The sequence below is a fragment of the Sinocyclocheilus grahami genome, unplaced genomic scaffold (genome assembly GCF_001515645.1).
Source record: "Sinocyclocheilus grahami isolate Dianchi unplaced genomic scaffold, SAMN03320097.WGS_v1.1 scaffold300.1, whole genome shotgun sequence".
NCBI classification, from domain to species: domain Eukaryota; kingdom Metazoa; phylum Chordata; class Actinopteri; order Cypriniformes; family Cyprinidae; genus Sinocyclocheilus; species Sinocyclocheilus grahami.
The window spans coordinates 723,935-748,208 of record NW_015505479.1 but is presented as its reverse complement, the minus strand read 5'-3'; the positions used below and the strand labels follow the sequence as shown (position 1 = coordinate 748,208).

The window sequence follows — 24,274 nt, the reverse complement described above, 5'->3', positions numbered from 1 at the left end:
GGGAAGCGCACTTGTTCTGATTTTATTATACGCCAGTGAAATTGGTTGGATCGTGTTTTGGTCCATCAGCAGATGACCTTGGTTCCATAAGTCTTTAGTACTTATGGTCACTTCTTGCCCCCTTTTTGTACATAGAACAAGGCAAATTTCCATGTCAATTTTTCTTTTTCTTTCTGTGTATCCTCCCTTTTCCTGTCAGGACAACACATACCCTGAGATTCTCAGGTCGAATTTGGGCTCTGTGGTGCTACAGCTCAAGAAGCTCGGTATCGATGACCTAGTGCACTTTGACTTCATGGACCCACCAGGTATGAGTTTTACAAATACTTTCATGAATATCTATATCTGCAGTAGACTTCAGTAGAAGATTTAGCTAAATTAAGACAATACAACGTTAACACAACATTAAAAATTACCATAGTTTAAAACCTGTAATATTTATTAAGTACATTAAAAACACAAACCAACTCTTTCTCGTCTGTGAAAGTTTATCCTATTTCTTTGTGAATTAAAATTTTGGTGTTTTTTTTTTTTTTTGTTTCAGCAATTTACTTAAACCACTCAGAAATCTATAGCAACCGTATTGCAACATGCTAAAAGTGTTGAGAACACCGTAGCAACATTCTAAAAAGCACTTTTAAAAAGCTGCATCCCAATTGGCATCCTATCCATTCTAATTAGTATTTGAAAATAGATCAGTGTGTACCAAATCAAAGTAAGGTGAAATGAATATGTAAACCTGGATGGTTTAGTTTTTCCTGTGAAAATTCAGATCCTTACACACTCGGCTAATATGGGCCACCCATTGTGCATTGGACGTGGATTCGATTAGAACTACAAATGCAAATAAAACGTGTCAAAAAACTACAAACATGGTGGATATGAGAGACTGGCGGTTCAGTAAAGAAGTTTATATAGATATGTTTGGTCTTTAAATTTTAAATGCATCATTATGTAAACGCATAAGGAGTGTTCTCGGCATGAAAGACACGTGACTGGCAGATCAGCATGCCTCTACATTTCTCTCCAATACAGTAAGAATGTAAATGAAACTTAAGTGTTGAAGATGTTAACTGTGACGAGATGATTGACAGGGCAGTTTAATTGGCGACGGAATGCATGTAACTAAGCAACAGAGCATTCCATTAAAGCAGCTGTGACGAAGTCATATGGCCCAAATCTTGCCTACTCTTCTGCTACACACTTAAAAGTATATACTTTTTATTCACAAAAAGAGTATGTACTTTCAGGGCATATTGGGATGAATTTATTCTCATACACACACACACACACATACATATATTTCTGTAAAAATGGCAAGATGTTCTGAGTGTTTTAAGTACTTTTTTATGAAAATGCTTGGTTATTCACACTTTCTTCCGAAATGTCAAAATCTATTTAGCTCTTTTAGTGTTATGCGTAGTTTGCCTTGCTCATTTCGGAGTATCTGGTGCAGCTTGGGTAAAAAAGCAACCGGACACTGCCTTTCCTAAACTGACTGATATTTCAGAGTCTGGCTTTGCTTTGATCATGTAATTGCTTTTATGTAGTATGAAGACTGAGGTGGGCATTCATTAAAAGTGCATGATGGCCAGACTTGTAATCGCTGAATAGTAACGACTGGAACTTTTTCGTGTGATTGGCTCATCGTCTTTTCTGAAAGGTTCATGACCTTAAAAGATCTCTAAAATTGCCTTAAAAATGTTGAAGCTTGTGTAGAAGCTTTCTGCTTCCTAAAGCCGTGGTCACACTAGACTTTGAGCACGTGAAATTGTTTGCAACGGTCGTGATGTGACGTCATGCTCTGCAGCATCTTTTAAAAAACTTAAATTCAACACGCAACAAATTATAATACATCTAAAATGTAAATATATGCAATCTAATCCACTTTCCTGCAGCGCTGCAGTTTTAAATTTGTTCTTTTAATTCAGTTGCGAGGTCATGCTGTTAAGTATCGATCGGCTGTTGGTCACACGGTTTCACGTGATGCGAATTTGCAGGTCAGAGTTCACCAAGCTTGAACTTTGCAATGCAGCGAAATGCGAAACTTTTAGCACGGGCTTGCGTTTCCGGTCTGATGCATTCGCATGCATTTGAACGGAAGTCAACGGAACGAGAAGTGCAGTGTGACCGCCCCTTAACATACTGTTGCATTTGACTATCTACGTAAATTTATAGCTGGGTGATATAAAAGGGAGATGGTATTCAGTATCGATATTTATGCATTTGTTCTGAAATATCTTAAAAGGGCTATACACTCTCTCACTCACACACACACTCTTAGTCTGTCTCAGTTTGTTCTGATCCTTCTTGTCATTCCAGACAGACTGGATGATGATCAAATCTCTGTGTGGAGCACTGGATTATTACAATTAATGGCAAAATGAATGTTTGGAAATGTAAACTGATATTTCCTACTGACACACTACAGCAAAATATAGAAATAACTTAATTGCACTCAATCAGACACGCAAATGAAAAAAACAGCCGGGTATTGTATTGCTGGATGAAGACTGGTGGCATTTGCCAAATGCTTGCTTATACTTTCTTCACTTTAAAACACATTTAGCTTTCGCTCTCATTGATTTTGCCTTCAGTTAACTCTGGCACGTTCCCTGCTATAGTTAATTCTGATGTGTTGTCCACATGTATAAATAACTTTTTCCAGCTGGGTTCACTGCATGGCACCTATACTTAATTTTTGCCTAAAACGTATTACTTGCTTTAGCACGAGTAATGCAACACCCTTTCACAACAAATAGAAAAAGTATGTCTGATAAACCAGATCAATACTCATTCATAATAACAAACTGACGGCTGCACTTTTTTTTAAAATGAAGTTTTCCTGACTCATTGATAAAGACAGCTGCAGTCTTTCATCCTATTCAGCAAACTCCTCCAAACCTTAGGCAATGCTAATTTTCAGTTAACATGCAACTGGTCATTAGAGCCAAACTCTCTAGAGCCAAAGGTCAGTAATTGAATTTGTTGGTGTGTGACCAGTGTTGATGCATTAAGTAGAGGTTCCTCCCTATAATTGAATTAGTGGCACTGCTGTTTGGAACTGCTTGCATGTCAGATGAAAAATTAGCCCCCTTTGTCTTGAATTAAAAGTTAGTTGTACAGGAGACCACAGCCACAATGTTTTCACCGCAAGAAAATGGCTTTCATTATGTGCATTTTTCTTTTAAATAAGGTATCTAAGACAAGTATCACAATTAAATTTTCCTCGTGCTAGGGGTTAGATTTGAAAAATCAAACAAAAAACCAGTGAATAATTGAGTGAATAATTTAGTACTCATTTATAAAAGTGTAATCAATACCTACAGTTGCAAACATTTTACAAAATTCACATGCTCATCTCTGAACCAGTACAATGTGCAACACTTTACATTTTACTACCAAATTATATATTGCACTGGGAAGTGATTTCATAATATGGGACAATCTTAGCCTGAAATACTGCTCTAAAGTCTGAATTTAGTGTTTAAGGGCCTAAAGTTGGGACAGTCTTGCACACTTAGTACAAAATTAAACGAGACAATTTATGAAACGGTATATGCATAAATAATGCAATTTATAAATATATAAAATAACATTTTTAATATTGAAATATGGAGTTATTTCAGAAGTGAAATAAACCTTAATTCATAAGGAATCATTGGTCACACTTTAGTTGGGGACCAATTCTCACTGTTAACTATGACTTTTGCCTCAGGCTCCTGATTTACTGCTTATTAATATTTAATGAGGTTGTTGTTAAGTTTAGGTGTATGGGGTATATTAAGGGATCTAAAAAGATGGTCATGCAGAATAAGGCAATATGTTCTTTCTAAGTAATAATAAACAGCCAATGTGCTAGTAATATGCATGCTAATAGTGAAAATTGGTCCTTAAAGTGTTACAGACTTCTTTAATTTATAAAGAAACAAAGTTTGTGACTGTGGGACTGTCCCATTACCCACACTTGCACCGCTTATGTGTTTCTCTTAGGTGTTGCCAAGACTGCAGGTGTGGGTAATGGGACAGGCCCACAGTCACAAACTTTAGTTCTTTATGAATCAGCCATTTTGAACAAATTGATTGAATGAATGATTCAGTGACTTACTCATCAAGACTTTCTGTCCCTCACTGGCAGTTAAAGTTTTATTTCAATATCATTTTTTTTTTTAAATGTGTCATTAATAAATTGCATTCATGCAATTGTAATTTTATTAATTTATTTAATTTTGTAATTATTGTAATTATTAAATTTTATTAAATATAAAAATTTGACATAAAATTACATACATTTTTAATAATTTTGAAAATATTTGCATACAGTATTTAAAGAATCCTAATAAACTATGCAGTTATTTGAGTGCAGAAATCTAACCTGTTTTGTACCCATTTTATTTAAGTATTATTGGCAAATATGCATCACAGTAATTTAATTTGATAGTTAAAATGGTGTGTTCAAGTCACATCGGAAAGATTGCATTTGAGTTTAACTAAGAAAACCTTTCAGATGCAATGGATGTAGCATCTCTGTATTGCCAAACTTGTTGAAATAAATGAAATAATTATCAATTTTTATTTATACAGTACTATATCAAATTATCCAAATTGCAATTGTGCAAAATACGACAATATTGTTCAATTAGACTATGAATAAAATCGTTATGAAGGTCCTGTAAATTAAAACTTTTTTTTTAGAGGTGTGTTTAACTGATGCATTCAAAAATTATCACCTGAATGTATTTGATTTTTTGCTTGTAACACTCCAAAGAGAAAGGAAAACTTGAAATCGCATCATATGACCCCTTTAATATAGTAAATTACTTCTGCATAGTTCTGTCATTGTTGCACTGTATGGATACATTTCTGTGAATTTAAAAAAATGAACTGCATCATTTTTTTCAGTGTTGTCTAGCTAATGTCAACGTAAAAAGTGAAGTGTGTAATTTTTTTGAATGTTGTCTAGCTAATGTCGATGGACAACTACAAGCAAGTCATTTGAAGGATGATTCCTTCGAAAGCATAAACCATTTTGAGGTGCTTGTGAAACACTGTTCTTTTGGTTTGAACATCCTGACAACATTGACTCGACTTGAGATTGGTGTGGCAATATGTTTGGTCTTCCAGTAGCAGATAAGTGGAGAAGAGTTTGGGAGACCGGTTTAGAAACGTTTTTTTTCTTGGTGACACGTCGCATCATATGACCCCTTTAATATAGTAAATTACTTCTGCATAGTTCTGTCATTGTTGCACTGTATGGATACATTTCTGTGAATTTAAAAAATGAACTGCATCATTTTTTTCAGTGTTGTCTAGCTAATGTCAACGTAAAAAGTGAAGTGTGTAATTTTTTTTGAATGTTGTCTAGCTAATGTCGATGGACAACTACAAGCAAGCCATTTGAAGGATGATTCCTTCGAAAGCATAAACCATTTTGAGGTGCTTGTGAAACACTGTTCTTTTAGTTTGAACATCCTGACAACATTGACTCGACTTGAGATTGGTGTGGCAATATGTTTGGTCTTCCAGTAGCAGATAAGTGGAGAAGAGTTTGGGAGACCGGTTTAGAAACGTTTTTTTTCTTGGTGACACAAGCTCTGCAGAAATTACACACTTCACCTTGAAGCAGCAGCTTAAATCTTCAGTGAGTTTTTGCTATTAAGCTGCATATTTAGTGTTTTGTAAATTTTAGATTTTGCAGTGCTGGTCAGAGTTCAGATCTGCTTGGATGTTGCTCTTAAGCTGGTTTTAATGTCTAACCCTTCTGTTTAAGACCACGAGTCGGTGCAGTGGTGCTATGATAACTTCGTTAACTACCGCTCGCTGATGTCGGCTGATAACGTGCGGCAGCAGCTCTCACGCATCATGGACCGCTTCAGCCTGCCGCGACGCAGCACAGAGTTCACCAGCCGAGACTATTACATCAACATCCGCCGTGCTCTCGTCACAGGCTTCTTCATGCAGGTGCGTTTGCCAAAAATATCAATTATTGAACAAAAAACAACCCAGTAAGCTTCTTTAGTCCTGCCGAGGTTTTGATTCAGAGTGTTTTGAACATCTGTAATGTGTGCCATTGTAGATCTCCCTGAATGTTATTGTGCACAGAGATGTGCTTTATAGTAAATTGTAATGTCCATTGTGATATTCCTCTTTTCATCCTGTGGAAATGTCGTCAACCCAGAGGCTTAAAACATAATGTGTTGGCATATCAACAGAAAATGGATGTGGCCTTGTGGGTCACTTGAACTGATCTTGATAAATATGCACTGACTGTGGTTATAATACCGTGTAAAGGTTGCCTGAAGACAGTAATATAAAACTAGTTCTGGATGCTGATTGGTCAGTGTAGTGTTCCAGCTGTATTAAAATGTTCAATATATGAAGCACGCCACTTGAATTTACATAACATTTTCATGAAAATATTTACTTAAACGCACTATAAAAATGTCAAAGGTGTAAATAAAACGCAGTCTATTGGAGTGCATTTTTAAAAGAAAATTCTACTACAAAATTTCAGTTTGTTACTTGTACACGGGATAAAAATAAAGGTAATTGCAACCATTTATCTCACAATTTGGACTTTTGTTTCTTGCAATTCTTAGAAAATTTTGTCGGAATTGAGATACAACTTAAAATAAGGTTAATAAAAAAAGGTAATTGCAACTTTCTCACAATTTTGAAGTTTTTCTTGACGTTCTGAGAAAAAGTCAGACATCTTGTAATTCAGAGTGTTTTCTTACAATTCTGTTTTTTGTTTCTGCCACGAAAAAAAAACGTACTTGTGACTTCTTTCTCTAACAATTCTGACTGTTTTATTTTTTATTTTTGATATTCTGACTTTATATCTTGCTTTTGTGGCTTTTTCTTAGGATTGCAAGAAAAAAGTATTGAGATATATACTCAAAATTGCAAAGAGTGAAAGTTAGTGATTACCTTTATTTTTTGATTCCATAGTTTAAACGCACTAGTTTTTTAGCTATTTCTGAGTGAAAATGGTTTAAAAGAAAATCCTACACAATTTTTTTTTTTTAGTAGTAATGTACTAGAATCAGCAATTCTGTATTGTTAATACAGTCTCAGCTGAAGGGTTGTCAAGACCGTAACACCCTTTGACCATGAATATATTATAATAAAACAGCCTAGAGTGATCATATCACTTTAGTTAATTCTTAATCCACTGCATTTTTCTTAATCCTAAACGAAAATACATCTAGTTTTAAAGCAAAGCTTGATTTCTCCCTTTATTCTCCTCTGTCTGAATTAAAAGTTACTGTGTCTTGTCGGGAAAACAGGATCACTGGAGCTTGCTGATGTAATGCATGGCTTTCTATCAAAGTGTGACCGTTTAAACGCACACAAGTAATCACGGCAATTTTGGTCCGGCGTAGCGAAAATAAATGACGTTTTTATCGAGTCGCTCTCCGGGAGGGGGTTCCTGAAACAAGTGACCTGACTAGTTGAATTACTCCATTAGTATTGAAATATTTGTCAACATTAACCTTTACCGGCGAGACAAATTTGCGCCTTAGTGTACGAATTACCGGGCGCTCTATCTGTTTGAGTCGGTCGTTTATTGAGACTGATTGCCCAGGTTAATCTCGACATCCTTACGGCGTCTGAAGAAACGGCCGCGTATGCGTTTGGTTAGCTTGTGGTTGATTTATTTGTTAATTTGCGTCTCTGGTGTTATCAGGTTGCTCACCTGGAGCGCACCGGCCACTATCTCACAGTGAAGGACAACCAGGTGGTCCAGTTGCACCCTTCCACCGTACTGGACCACAAGCCCGAGTGGGTTCTCTATAACGAGTTTGTGCTGACCACCAAGAACTACATCCGCACCTGCACTGATATCAAACCCGAATGGTAAGCTGAAACATGCAAATGCTTTGAATTTGTTTGTGCGTTGTTGGCAAATGCTTCTGCAACAAAGAAAGACAAAACCAAGCAAACATTGTGCGTATCTTCTCATCCTTCAGGCTGGTGAAAATCGCTCCAGGATACTACGAAATGAGCAACTTCCCTCAATGCGAGGCTAAGAGGCAACTGGAGCGCATCGTCACTAAACTTCAAACTAAGGAGTACTCTCAATACTGAACCTGCGCAGCGGTGGAAGGACTGTACGTTTTGAATTCAATATGCGCTGTGCAATGCTTCTGAAGTTGTACATCGTCATACGTCGACATTAGGTTTCCGTCTGTGTTTCATTTTCTGTTTTGATTTGTCATCAAGATATAATTATTTTTTTATAACTCTTTGCTCCCGGCTCTGCCTCGTGTTTTGGCACCTGGTGAAAGCATACTGTTTAATTGGTCACTCTAGGCACTAAGGATTGGTTGGGAGCAAATGCTTAACAGGGATAAACACCATCAACCGTTTTTGCATGAGCATTCATGTGGATGTTGACATTCCTTATCGACATTGAGAACTTCCTGCTATGTTATTGGGTAGAAAAATCCCTGTTTATTCTGTGAAGGAGCTTTTACTTCGGTAATAAAATACCTTGATATCAGTCATGCTCAAGTTCATTCTTTTTGTTGACTGTTATACAAATAGTTAACTTACAAGGAGGACCTAAATTGCACAAATGCATTCACAGCTTAGGAGTTAGGATTTATCAAAATAAAGTTTATTAATAGTTTGGGTAGACATAATATTGAATGCAAGTTCTGCTCTGCCATTATTTCTGTAAATTGCTTAATAAATTAATGAAGTAGTACAAGAGTGGTCATCTTTGTTAGGGTTGAGATGAGGGCAGTCATGTTAATGTGTTCACTTATGAGGTTAATTACATGTGTTTAACCGCATTAATTTTTTAATCATATTCACCCAATTTAGGATTCCAGCCGTTTCCTTTTTTTTTTGTTTTTTTTGTCTGATTTCTGAAGACAAGTTGAAGAAATACTTAAAGGGGTCATATGCCGATGCTGAAAATAACATTATTTTGTGTATTTGGTGTTATGCAATGTGTTTACACGGGTTAAGGTTAAAAAAACACATTATTTTCCACATACTGTACATTGTTGCTCCTCTCTGCACCACCTTTCTGAAACACGTTGATTTTTACAAAGCTCATCGATCTGAAAAGCGAGGTGTGCTCCGATTGGCCAGCTATCCAGTGTGTTGTGATTGGCCGAATGCCTCAAGCGTGTGACTCAAATGTTACGCCCCTTACTATATTTGGAGAAACACAGCATCTCTACGACATCGACAATACTACAGCAAGAATCAAAGTTACGCCGCCTTTCTTTGCGTGAACATTTGGGCGGTGTTATGCAAATCTTCCCACACAGTGATGTAGACATGTGGGGGCGTGTTTAAACGAGGCGTTTTAGGAGGGCGTGGACAAGTCTTAAATTTTATAAAGATTATCTCTTTGGGTTTGAGACTTAATGGATCTTATATATGCATGAACGGCTTGTAACACTCCAAAGGCACAGGAAAACATAAAATCGCATCATATGACCCCTTTAAAGAATAGTGGTTTTAGCTGTTTGATAAACGCACAACAATCTGGGCACTTGTTTATCTGTTAATGGAGGAGAAAACTGAAACCCAATGAGACTAAAGGCCCGTTCACACAAAGGACGATAACTATAATGATAACGATAAAGATATAGTTGTAAATAGCAGAGAAGGAATAGCAGAGTCCACACCACAACTATAACGATAAAGACACAGAGAAACGACTTCATTGGAATCACTTTCAGAATGATTTTTTTCCAGCTGATGAACATTAAAAATATTGACAGCCAATCATAATCAATCCTGCTGTTACAAGCTCGAGAATTTAAAGAGAAAGATGAGCATGCACTGAGAATAAACAGATGCTAATATCTTTATAGTTAGCTTTATATTTATCGCTCTTGGTGGGAACGGGCCTGAAGTCATTTGACTGCCCTGTATGGTAGAATCATAAAAGCTCAACATGGTTGAAATATAGATTTCAATGGATCGTTGTCAATCGTTTGAGTGCTAAGCCATATGTAATGATGATATTTCTGAGCAATTAGCCATCTGATGCATTGTCATTTCTAAAATGTAAATAAAATTGCAGACCTGGTATGCTGTTTGGAGTACAAAATATTGAATGTCTTTGAAAAATGTTGAGTATTGTCTGCATTGAGTTCGAAGTCATTTGTTAATATTCTAATATTTCTGTTATCTTAATTTGATTGTTTGTTTGTCTCATGTTATGCACTGCTACTGGAAAAAAGAAAAGAAAGGGGGGCACCACTGTAGTTATTGTTAACTAAAATGATTAATTATTAAACTAAAAAGTTTTTTTTTTTGGTTAATTGAGATGAAGCAAAAATAATACCCTCCAGTTCATTCATGAACCCCAGCTTGTAAAATGATCAAAATGATAGCACAAAATTATTAAATCTTAAACTAAAATTTGAATGAAAATTGAAAATAAAAGCTAAATCAAAATAATAAACGCTGTAGTATATGAATTATACTTCAATGTCTACAAAGTGATCGAAATTACATTAAAAATCTAAAATAATTGCAATTGAATAAAGAAGCAATTGACTTTTGAGGTCGCCTAAAATGCATGTTATTTGTACATCTTGGTACGTCAGAGTTTCAATTGATTCTAATATAAATGCACCTTGATAAGGAAAGTCAGTTTTGTGAAAGAACCGGAATGAAAAAATAATTGAAGAGCACAAGGCAGAGGATGGATACAAGTAATTGATTAGCCCTCACCCTTGGAGTACAGTTCAATCAATAATTAAGAAATGGAAAGAGTACGGCTGTCAATGTACCTAGAGAAGGGATGTTCTCAAAACCTGAGTGGCCATGCAAGAAGGACACTGGAGACCAATGAAGGAGTTACAAGCTTCAGTGGCTGAGATTGGCGAGACTGTGGATATGAAAACTGTCATCTGAGTGCTTCAGCGGTCACAGCTTTATGGAAGAGTGACAGAGAGAAGCCACTGTTGAAAATGTCATATGACATCTCGGCCGTAGTTTGCCAGAAGGCATGAGGAAGACTCTGAAGCCAGATGGAAGAAGAGCCTCTGGCCTGATGGGACCAAAATTGAGCTTTTGGCCATCAAACGAAATGCCATGTTTGGTGTTCGCCAATCGCTGTGCATCATCAGAAACGCAGCATCCCGACCGTGAAGCGCGGTGATGAAGTTCTGCGGCAGATCCTGGAAGGATTGTGGGGTGTAGCGGATGAAATCAATGCAGCGAAACATGGGAGGAAAACCTGATGCACTCTGAGACACCTGTGACCCAGGAGATGATTTATTTTCTGGGACGGCGACCCAAACACGAAGCCAAAGCTGCACAAGAAGTGCTTCTAAACAATGTTGAAGTCGAGGAGTGGTCAAGCCGAGATCTCAATCCAATTGAGAACTTATGGGTGGACTCGGATCAGATCAGATCTCCATGAAACCAGACTGAGCTTAAGCAGTTTGTCAAAGAGCAATGGGGGAAGCATTGCAGTGGCTGACAGAGACCCATCCAGACAGACTTGAGGCTTGTGAAATTCTTCTAAAGATGCATCAACTGAGTAGAGTTGTGCGCAGTTCAGAACTGAATTGAGAATTGCTTTTCAATTCCAAATCAGTTACTGAATTTGAACTGAGGTATTAAATGGGATGCAGATTGCAGTTCAAATGTGAAAGGAAGTAGAATTTACATTCATTTAAAAGAAATATGACTATTTTGAACTAAATGCAACAGTCAGGTTCCAAAAGTAAAATTAGATTTTCTCCTTAGCGAAACTGATTTTTTTTAAAGATGGACCTGTTGTGAGCTCCGAGGTTGTTTATCGATGATATCTGCTGAAGCCATCGGTTCAAAATTTTAAAGTAGTCCTGTTTAACAACAGTCAACATCTGTGATGAAAAACTGCATTACCCATGATGCTGTGCAGAAAATTTGTGCCAAAAGAGCTTGCTGTGAAAGTTCTCTCCCATATCAAGTTGGTCTTCATCCGCTCTCAAAATACTTCAATATTTGTATGTGTATATATATATATGCTTATTATACAATAAACTTAATGTATTTTTTTCTACAGATATAATCAACTTTAAATCCATAGTTTTATATTTCAACATTGTTTTTAATTTGATTGTCATGCACAATGTTTAATGGGATTGTAGTTCTGTGTCTCACTAAACCTAGGAAGTAAAGAATCTTACCTTTGTCTTTTTGTGCAAATTTCAAATTATTTCTTTGCTTCAAACCAAAGTTTGTAATGTTTTGATTTGCCTCGTAGCTGGTTGGTTGGCTTGGTTTATGGCATATAATGTTTTAACAAAGGCTTTGGGGAAAAATGAGGGGCAAAAACACTTCCGGAACCAATGTTGCAGGAATGCACCCATTGAAACTCGGTACATTCTTCCAACTTTTGATTCAATGCTAATTCAAATTCAAGCTCATGAAATGAAAGCAAACCAGTTTTTAAAACTCTGAACTTTGCACAGTCCTACTTGTAAAAACTTAAAGTGGGTGAATTACTTATTTGGTTTATGCAATACATTTTTTTGTAGATTTTTTTGGTTGATCAGTATTAAACAAACAAAAAAACCCGAAATGAATTATTCCGTGGGTCAGTGTTGTAAACTGATAAAACATGAAAACTTTAAAACTATGTAAACTTCTCCAACTTGCATCCTGTAGGCTAGTTCCTGAGTTTACTGAAGCGTGAAACCATCAGAAATTGTAGAGCTGAGCTGGGCGTCCTTGAAAATAGTGGCTTCCTTTAGGCCCCGGTCAGCTAAGGTCCACTGTATGGTGCATCCGACTGCCGGTGGTCAAAGTTTCATTGTTGTTTCTTTGTCATTGCATTTTAGTAGCGCCATCATAAAACGAAAGCATCACTTGGAGCTCAAACGCTCCCGACAGATAAGGAAAAATAGCTTAATGTCTCATTTTCAGCATCTTCTGAAAGCGTACGGGTATTTGTTTCACCATTTTCCCCGAGACGTACAGAAGGCAGTGTCTTATTAATCCACGGCAATGCCTTTCCCCTTGGCCCTGAGAGTTTAAAGTTTCATTGTTGTGTTTTGCTGCACTTTCGATACGAGAGAACACGGCACCCAGGGGGTCTTTTTGTTCTATTTCCATATTAATCCATTAGTCGTAGATGAAGACCAAATCCATTTTTCACCTATGGCATTATACAGCACGGTTATGTGCGAGGAGAGGGGATGAGCCATTCGAGAGGTGACACGTGAGCGAGATGCGCAAACTTCAAAAGCGACCTTAAGTTAGCATTTGCCCTCAATTGAAGTTTCAAAGAGAGGAGGGGAGTAGATGAGAAGAGAGGAGGAGACCACGTGTGCCATATGCAAATGGCAGAGATTAGCATGTTTATTTCGATCTTTTCTGACCGTTGGGGGGGAAAAAAGTTTTTAAATAGATGGCTTTCTACTCACGAGCACACATGTAGCCGCGAAATTGTGCCAGAGATTACCGTGGTTCGCCGAAGCCAATAGAAAACACATTAGCTTGAGCTGATCTAGAAATTATGTGCAATTGATCTCGAGGGAAAGGGGTTTTGTCATACTGAGTGTTTCCAATTGATCCTTCCCAGCATAATTACCCAGGAAAATCATTCTTTTTCTAAGTAGTCTCTTGTTAGACTGGTCACTGGCTTGAGCTGGAAGCAAAACCCACAATTTTGGCTTTCTCGTCTTGTTTCAATAAAGCGTCGTATTTGTTGTATTTTTTCATTTAACCCTTTTTTGATGACAGCATTGTACAATATATCAATATCGTGATTCTTCTTGCCAAGATCAATTGATAAGCCTTTTGCAATGAACTATTACTGTTTTCTTACATTGTTTGGACTGAATTGTATTATTTGCTGTCAGTTCACATGCTACATCATATTGACTGTGAAAACCCCCTTTTTTAAATTGATAATTAATCTAACAGATCTGTGATGACTACCGGAGTTATCCTTTAACCCTATAAAGCCTACTGCATCATGTTTTATAAAGCCTCTAAATGATCGACATGATCAACACTGCTGGAAAAACTAGTTGTACTCGATCTACTCCATGCCTTCTGTCATCTGATAGCTTATATATGTATATATATATATATATGTAAAAGGCCTTTTAGTGTAATTGTAAATATTTCCCTCTTCAGGTCATGGTTCACATGTCTTCTCACATGAATTATGATCATCAGGCTTTTGAGATTTTTATTTGTTCATCTCTTAATCATCATTGTATCGAATTGCATTATATGTTTTGAAACTACAGAGCTTTGAACAAAACGTAGCATTTAAATATCATCTTACGAAGACGTATTATTGGGAGAAATAAAGGGTAAATGTGCATTGTTTGATTTACATTATTGGCTGTTAGAATTTCATTTTACTTTTTGTACATATAAATATCAGTAAATGTGCCAAATTGCATGTTTTGGACTCTGAATACAATTTTGAGAGTTTACAGAATTTGAGCTCTGTATTCTCAATATGAGCCATAAAACCTTGATGTATCAAATATGACACTCAAAAAACATCTTGCAAACTTTTAAGTTTCAACAAACTGTTTCATTTAAAAAATAAAATAAAAATTGCACTTATATATATATATATATATATATGTAAAAGGCCTTTTAGTGTAATTGTAAATATTTCCCTCTTCAGGTCATGGTTCACATGTCTTCTCACATGAATTATGATCATCAGGCTTTTGAGATTTTTATTTGTTCATCTCTTAATCATCATTGTATCGAATTGCATTATATGTTTTGAAACTACAGAGCTTTGAACAAAACGTAGCATTTAAATATCATCTTACGAAGACGTATTATTGGGAGAAATAAAGGGTAAATGTGCATTGTTTGATTTACATTATTGGCTGTTAGAATTTCATTTTACTTTTTGTACATATAAATATCAGTAAATGTGCCAAATTGCATGTTTTGGACTCTGAATACAATTTTGAGAGTTTACAGAGTTTGAGCTCTGTATTCTCAATATGAGCCATAAAACCTTGATGTATCAAATATGACACTCAAAAAACATCTTGCAAACTTTTAAGTTTCAACAAACTGTTTCATTTAAAAAATAAAATAAAAATGGCACTTTTTTTAACACTTTAAAGGGTTAATATGATACTTCAGACTGAGCTCAGATGCATTGATCATGTTTCTCAAACGTGATTGTAATCCACCTGTGGCAAATTCATTTGAGATGATGTAGAAGGGGGCATATCATGGTCCCATAGACCGTACTAGAACTAAAGTCTGGTATTATAATACTTTCCTCTAAATGGGTCATTATACATGGAAATATATATACATATATGTGTGTGGAATCTGATTACGTAATTCAGATTACATGTAATCAGTTCACACACAGATGGGTAGGAACTGATTACATGTAATCTGAATTACGTAATCAGATTCCAAAAATGTATAATTAAAATAAACAAACAAAAAAATATTACATATTATTCATATAATGGCAGTAGCTATTTATAATTTTATTGACTCTCCCTAATTTGTTTTTGTCAGCCAAAACCACTGACAACAAATTTTCTGGAAATATAAGGAAGTTAACATTTCAATATTTTAACAACACAATCATATGTTTACAGTTCGATGTTAGCGTTTTATCAATTCACAAACCCACTGCAGTTCGTACGTTAAGCCCAGCTCAGGAAACCTTGGTTTAGTGTAATGTTTCAACATTCATGATGTTGAAAAAAAATTAATAAATGGAATATATTTTCTTTCCCTTTGCTTTTTTACATCAAACCTTGGTTTAGTGTAATGTTTCAACATTCATGATGTTGAAAAAAAAATTAATAAATGGAATATATTTTCTTTCCCTTTGCTTTTTTACATTAATATGTTACGTTCAATGATACGTTTAAAACAAGTTAGATAAAAAGTCATCTAAAAAGTAGTCGGGGTAAACTACCTAAATTAAGTAACCTAGATTACATTACTAGCAGAGTTTTCATCATGTAGTGTGTAATCGGTAACGGATTACAATTTGTGAATAATCTACCCTGCTCTGTATTTATATACAAGATAGACAGTTTCATAGTAACTTTTGAGGTCCATAAATAAATGTGACCCTGCCTATGAAAACCCAGCTAAAGCCATTTTTTTGTGATTTATTGTTTTCTACATAAAAACATCCCTCATAAAGACGTAGAACATTCTGTGAAAATATAACCTTTATATATTTAATATTGACTGAGTACTGCCACGTCAAACATTGAAATCATAGTGAAATTAATGGTTGAAATCAAACTTTGATGCTTGTTATCTCGTAATTAGATTTGGAGACTTTAGCCTGGATTTCACAGACAGGGTCACAAATGGTTGTCTAAAACATAGACTAAAGGAACTATTAAAAACTGCACATCACTGCCATCGACATGCATCAAATGTTACTTTGATCAAATTAATGAGTGTATACTTAATTCCATTTAGGATTACGTGTTATTCAGGCCTGAAAGTATTAGACATTGTTTTAAATCAAAATTTGGGAGCAACAACATCAGCATTGTAGACACTTGCCTTGTTTCTTGCAAATGTACCCAACTTGCACAAATATTGCAATGACCAAAATATCAATCAAGCCGATGCATGGGCCTACAGGAGCACCCGCAGCACTCTGAGGATGTGTCCTACAGTTTGAATTGTTTTTTTTTGTGGGCAACTCAGCATTTCCCTACCTCTCTTTCCATGCTGTCCTCCACCTGTTGTCCTGAATGAAGCAGAGACAGGTGTCTTATCTTCATCGCACAGTGTTAGCGAAGCCAATCTCGGAGGAAGATGTCGACTGGAATGTGACAAATCCATCTGTCCTGGTTTGAATTTGTATGCTAATTTGAAGTAATGGCCCCTCTGGTGACAGAGCGATGGAACAATTCAATCACGCCATCTCTGACAGGAGCTCAGCAGCCTACCTGTGATGGGTTCCTGCGCGACCTACGCGAGGATGCCGTTGATATATTAGCCCTACAGGGAGAGGAGGACTATCCTGCTTGTTTGAAATAAACCGCAAATGGTGGATCTTTGAGAAATTAATCTCAGCTCAGTTAAAAGACAGTTCAGGGAGATTTGCCACCATCTGCATTGCTGCAAATGTGAGAAATGAGAGCTTAACACGAGACTCTGGAGCATATGCTATGACTTCCATTAGCTTTACCTAGTTTCTCAGGCCTCGGCGTACATATTGCTAAATACGCAGTAGGAGTGTGCGTTATTGAAAAAATATCTCAATATTTTTTGTGATTTTTCGATACCGATAATTAAAGGCAGGTATAGGTGATTTAGTTCAAAAAATATTTTATGTTATGCTGGTTGATAGTCTCTTCACATCCTGATAGCAATCACTAAGTTAAGTGGTCTAAATACATTTATATCGTTGGTGACCATAAAATGTTCGTCCAATCATATCTCATGTGTTTTGAAGGAGGCGTGGCTTTGGAGAGTGATTTGCAGGGATGGTGGGATCTTACACTCTAAAAAATGCTGGGCTAAATACAACCCAGTGCTGGGTAAAATAAGGACAAACCCAGCAATTGGGCTTTTTTAACCCAACCGCTGGGTCAAAACAACCCAATTGCTGGGTTTGTCCCTATTTTACCCAGCATTTTTAGAGTGTATGCTTTAAAAGCTAGCTTGCTATTGCTAGCCTCTCCGAAATCGCCTACTCTACATTTAAATAATATTTTGCATAGTGTATTTTTATGCTGGTACCTTGGCTAATTTAGGCCTGTCATGGATTAATAAATATGATACTTAATCCACCAGTAGGTGGTTGCAAGTCCCTTTTTCAGTGATTAATGAGTGATTCATTCAAACGATTTCTTCAAAACGGTGGGTTCATGTAGAAATGTAGCAAGTGGCTGTCTTTGATATTGAATCATTGACTCAAATGATTAGTTCATAAACAGATTCATGTCAGCTTGCATGTTGTTAAAACAACTATTATGATATGATTGTAGAAGATAAATATCGCACACCCCTAATATGCAGTCTACACTATCTACACTAAAGGAAAATGATCCGATATCGTGATGATGAACAAACCCGTTTACTGTGTTTATTTGGCTTGCATCACTTATTGCAGTTTAAAGCCCAGAGTTAGGGTCAAAATAGGCTTTTTTTTTTGATAATTAGGAAACTTCTGTTGGCTGTAGATTTATTCAGTTTCACAATATCTACATTTGTTCACAAAGCAAAAGGAAATATTGCATGAAAGGGCTCCCTAGGAATCCCTAAAATTAAAGTCAATAGATAACATCTGTAAACTTTCAAAAGCGCTTACCGAGCACTGTGCCTGTAAGATAAAAAATGCATCCATTCAAACATTTAATCAATGTATCTGTTCTCTTTGATATGTAGAGCAGGCTATGTAGAGCTGTTATCAGGCAATTCAAAAAGAAACATCAGCACTGAGGATTTTGATACATGACTCTAAATTATTAAGAAAACAATGTCAATTTTATTATCCTGTTAATTTATGTGAATTTATAATTCGGCGTCATTGATGTCAGACATGGCACAATGCATTTACAGATTTTTTGCAAAAAGTTACTATATGGATTCTTTTTTCATATACAGTATATATAAATACTTTCATGTACATGCACAGCATATTTAGAAAGTAATTGGATATTTAAACCTGGATTTCAATGGAAACTTACAAATTACCTCAATGGTTGTGTATTAACAGAACTTTTTCTGTCATTTACCTAATTTTACAGATAATCCAAAATGCTTTTCATCCGTCCGACAGATAAAAGCTTAAGTATAGCAGGCTATGTAGAGCTGCTATACTTTATTTTCTCTATACTCTATATCAGGGTTCTTCAAATCTTGCCCTGGAAGGCCAATGCACTGCAGAGTTTAGCTCCAACCCTGATCAAACTCACCTACCTGTGATTTTCTAATGATCCCGAAGATGTTTTTTTATCATGCTCAGGTGTGTTTGATTAGGGTTAGAGCTAAACTCTGCAGGAAAGTGGATCTCGTGGGCCAGATTTGAGGATCCCTGCTCTATATTCTATACTCTATTGCGTCTCTACACTCTAAAAAATGCTGGGTTAAATATAACCCAGCGCTGGGCTAAAAAGGGACAAACCCAGCTATTGGGTTGTTTTGACCCAGCTATTGGGTTACTCCCCAGAAGGTTGGGTTAAACATTTAATCAAACCGCTGGGTCAAAACAGCCCAATTGCTGGGTTTGTCCCTTTTTAGCCCAGCGCTGGGTTATATTTAGCCCAGCATTTTTTAGAGTGTACTTAAAGAAACACAGTAAAGGATGCTAATAGGGATTAGAAGTGAAGATAAGGGGAGAAAATAAAGTTTTAAATTACTTTCAAGAAAATAAACCAGGAAAGAGATGCGTGTGAGGATTTGAGGAGCGAAACGAGTTTCCAAGTGTAGTCCAGTGAATAATTAATGGGATATAGTTCATTAAACCAGTTTAAACACAGGGCCTGTTGTCTTTTTCACTTTGCAAGAGCAAAATATAAAGAAAAAGCCAATGCAGTTGGTGCACCATGGAAGAAGGCCAGGTTTGGAGGCATATGAGGGTGAGTAAATGATGACAGAAATTTCATTTTTAGGTGAACTATCCCTTTCATATTCAACAATCAGCCTCTCAGTTCCCAAAATCCTTATGGAACATATATGTAGACTTTAAATATTACTCACAATCTAAATGCTGGTTTGACTTTGCACTTTTATAATCTATAAGGACCTACCCAGCTAACACTTTTTGGTTTCCAGAATGTTATTTTTAAGGTTTGTTTTTGGTTAGCCAGGAAACTTTTCTTAATGGAAATAGAACGTTAGTTTTTGGGTTGCAGAATGTTATTCAAACATTATCCTAACATTCCAATATCATTAACCTGCTGTGTGTCAGTAATCATCCATCACACCCACGACCAAGTAGTACAAGCGATATGGAACATGGATGTATGCCTATAATCAGTATTATACAAACCATTTTTTTTTTTTATTGTTTAATTAATAAAAATCATTTGAGCACATCAACCATCATTTGGAAGATCAAATAAGATTGAATTTGTCCATGAATGAGTCCGAAGTGAAAATATTATTTCAAAATTACCACACATTTATGGATCTCATCAAAGTCGAACACAATTTTAGGTTCAATTCAAACTCAACTGACAGAATTTGTGGGATGTTACCCCATGTGGAAAAAAGTACACTTCCATAATGTACTTAAAGTGTTCTATTTATGCGCACCAATTTTGTACTTATACTAAAACTGATTCTTTAGAACTTGATTTGAACTCATCTAAGTGTACTCAACTGTGCTATTTTGTGACACCATGAATATGAACTAAAATACACTTTTAACATACTATCTGTATTAAATCACCGCTTGTAGCACACTTGAGTGTACTAGTGTATGAAAGATGGGTTCAAGTGTACTACACTCTAAAAAATGCTGGGTTAAATAGGGACAAACCCAGCAATTGGGTTGTTTTGACCCAGCGGTTGGGTTACTACCCAGAAGGTTGGGTTAAACATTTAATCAAACCGCTGGGTCAAAACAGCCCAATTGCTGGGTTTGTCCCTATTTTACCCAGCACTGTGTTGTATTTAACCCAGCATTTTTTAGAGTGTACAAGTGGTAAATAAATATTTTTTTTTAAATACAGAGATAGTATGTAAAAAGCGCATTTTAGTTTAAATTCACGGAGTCCCAAAATAGCACAGTTGAGCACACTTAGATGATCTTAAGTCTATCCTTTTTAGTACATTAAGTACAAAATTAGTGTGCGAAAATAGAGCACTTGGGACCTCAGAAAACAATTTTCAATCAGTAAAAGTAAAAACACAAAAATGTTTTTTATGGAAAATAAAACATACCTAACCAGCATATGCTGTTTTTTTCAACAGGGAAATGTTTTTTATTTATTTATTTATTAGTTATGTGAACCCATAATGAAGTGGCTAATAATGTCATTATTTTTTTATTTTGTGGCATGTAATGTTTAATATAAATAGTATAAGTATAAATAAGCGCCACTGTTGCTATGTTTACGATAAAGGGATAGTTCACCCAAAAATGAAAATTCTGTCATCAGCGTCAAAACATACCTAACCAGCATATGCTGTTTTTTTCAACAGGGAAATGTTTTTTATTTATTTATTTATTAGTTATGTGAACCCATAATGAAGTGGCTAATAATGTCATTATTTTTTTATTTTGTGGCATGTAATGTTTAATATAAATAGTATAAGTATAAATAAGCGCCACTGTTGCTATGTTTACGATAAAGGGATAGTTCACCCAAAAATGAAAATTCTGTCATTAATTACTCACCCTCATGTTGTTCCAAACCCGTAACACATTCGTTAAAGGGGTCATATGATATTGCTAAAAAGAACATTTATTTTGTGTATTTGGTGTAATGAAATGTGTTTATGCGGTTTAAGGTTCAAAAAGCACATTATGTACATTATTGTTTCTCCTCTATGCCCCCGCCTTTCTGAAACAAAGCTCATCGGTCTGAAAAGTGAGGTGTGCTGTGATTGGCCAGCTATTCAGTGCATTGTGATTGGCCGAATACCTCAAGCGTGTGACGGAAATGTTACGCCCCTCACCATACTGTGATGCCGTCTCCCAGCAGGACTAGACAAAACCAATAAAACCCATTATAGACATACAGTGGGGACATAATTATGGATTATAATGATTTATACTGTCTTTTTACGAGTTGCGTTGCGTTTCGCGCCGCGTAAACATAAAACCATGTCTGCATTTGTGATTGGAGAAACAACAAGCCTACTCTACTCTGCTTAAAACTCGTGTTTGAATCATCAGTGGCAAATTATTTAAATATAAAAAAACATACTTACAGGCTGTGAGTCAGTAGCGCCAGACTGTCCATTTCTAGTCGTGTCCTCTTTTGGAAGGCCAAACAAAGTAGTTTCGCTTTCACAACGAAACACACAGCGACTCCACAACATGGTGGCGGAGGCAACAGCAAGAATAAAAGTTACGCCTTCTTTCTTTGCGTGAACATTTGGGTGGCATTATGCAAATCTTCCCACATCGTGATGTAGACATGTGGGGGTGTGCTTAGGAGTGGCTGACTCTTAACTTTTATAAAGAATATCTCTTTGGATTTGAGACTTTAGTCTTTGCAACTTTACAGATCTTCTTTATGCACCAAGAGCTTGTAACACTCCAAAGAGAAAGGAAAAATTGAAATCGCATCATATGACCCCTTTAAAATTATTATTATTATTATTTTTTAGCGTCATGCAACAAATCCTGTCATTTGAGCCTATTTTACAGGAATATCATGTGTCATGAGTTCAATATAAATTGAATAAAAGCACTTCCATTAATTATTCTGTTAATACATCTGGTTCTTTGATGTTATGCAGTAAAACTGGATATAACTTTACACAAAAAGGTTAATATATATATATATATTTTTTGCACACTAGAATGATGTTTATGTCCTGGTGCTGTATTATGGACACAGAGTATATTAGCATTAATTATCATAGATGATCCCCATTCACTTCCTAAATTAATTTTGTTTTTGTAGCTATCAACATTATGTGCTGCTGATTGAAAAGGTTTTAGCTCACCAAAAATGAAAATTCTGACATCAGTTACTCACCCACATATTTCCAACAGTTTTTTTTCTTTTTCTTTTTTCACATATAAACTTTGATCAACGTGCACACAACACAGCACATCACATATGGTAAACGGAAGCTAAGATGCATTTGCTAGATGCACAAGCCAATGAAGTTTGTTCTTGCATGTCAAGCAAGCACATTTCAGGTTCTGTTTGTCATATTTGATGTACTCATGTGTGTCAAAGCTTTGGTGCAAAGGCCTTTTAACAGACGGACAGAAATCTCTCCGGTTTAATTCAAAATATTTTAATTTGTATTTCGAAGATGAATGAAAGTCTAATGGGTTTGGAACGATACGAGGGTGAGAAACTGATGACAGAATTTCCATTTATCGTACTGAACCCAAGTTGTATGACTTTTTAATATACTTCTCAAGCAGCAGAAATGAGTGAAGGGTGACCACAGTCACATTGTGTGCTGGACCACCGCTTGTTTTATCAATCTGACTGATGCAGTTCGCTTTCAAGCGAATGTCAATTCACAACGCGAATGCCTCGATGAGGTTACTTGGAGATCAAACCCCCTTCATGTCCTTGATTTCAATAATGAACACAATTGACTGAATAGGAAAATCCATAGCAGCAATCACATCTATGAAATAAAAGCAAAGAGCTTCATCGTCCTGTTTTGAAGCAATTCAAAGCGAAATGTGATTTTGGTACAAATCTACAGAGATGTAAGGTATGGATCTGTGTCAGACTCACTTTGACATCAGTGCTCTAGAGATATTTGAAATGAAATTGCATTTGACACATATCAGTTGAGACATGTGCTGGGCAAAGTTTAAATGATGTACAAGTCTGTTGGTTGGAAAAGGCACCTGACATACAGGAGGAGTATTGGATTGTGCAATTTCATAGCGTACTTAAGACAACTTATACTGGAATGTAGTGGATGGATGAAGGCATTCATTTGATGTTTGTATATTTAAGCACTTGGGAAATAAGCTACTCACCTGATTGTTGTGAAGTTAAGAGCTAGACAGATCGTTTTTCTTTCAAAAGCTTTAGTTTTTGTAGTTTTGAGTCACGTGACTGGCGCAGTACATTGTAAAACGCTTAACGTTGCTGAATATACTAAAACATTGCTATCAGGTTTTGTTAGTGATTAAAGCGTTTTCAAGGCTGCCGCCGCTGGAGTGTCTCATGAGGCTGCTGTCCAAGGTGCTGAAATTTTAATCGTACTTTTCACATGCACCTTAGAAATTCCACACGCAAACAGTTGTCAGGCGTTCTGTGCTCTTAAAAACTGCATGTTCGGTTTGTCTCCACTGATCAAACAAGTGTCTTGCACGTGGCTTGACGGTCTTTCAAGAAGTGGAAACAATGAATACTTTCATCTTGCTATTCATTGTGTGAGAGTACATGTGAACAAGGCAGTAATACAATTTTGATTCAACAAGCTTGCAGAAATGCAATGGTCCTTCCTCTTTGTTTTATTTTTGTTGGTTTATTTGGGAATATGGGATATTTTTAATTAAATGGTATACACTGGAAAAATGATTTTAGAAAAAAACCCTCAGAAATGGCAACTCAGAAATTTCACTCAGAAATTGCTAATTAATTTCTCAAATATTACAAAGAATTAAATGTGAAATAAAAGATGAAAAAGAGGAAAGTAGAAAGATGGAAATAAA

General features: G+C 36.0%; 1 protein-coding gene across 1 annotated transcript in view; it reads left to right on the top strand.

The window, feature by feature from the left end:
* The window catches only part of LOC107601140 (pre-mRNA-splicing factor ATP-dependent RNA helicase DHX15-like), a 34,300-nt gene extending 25,794 nt beyond the window's left edge, over positions 1 to 8,506 (top strand). The window contains exons 9-13 of the mRNA XM_016293196.1: positions 200 to 308; positions 3,994 to 4,011; positions 5,771 to 5,961; positions 7,691 to 7,860; positions 7,974 to 8,506. Of these exons, the coding sequence (XP_016148682.1) occupies positions 200 to 308; positions 3,994 to 4,011; positions 5,771 to 5,961; positions 7,691 to 7,860; positions 7,974 to 8,091 (606 nt within the window). The 3' untranslated portion in view covers positions 8,092 to 8,506. The remainder of the gene's footprint in view (positions 1 to 199; positions 309 to 3,993; positions 4,012 to 5,770; positions 5,962 to 7,690; positions 7,861 to 7,973) is intronic.
* The last annotated feature ends 15,768 nt before the right edge of the window (positions 8,507 to 24,274 follow it).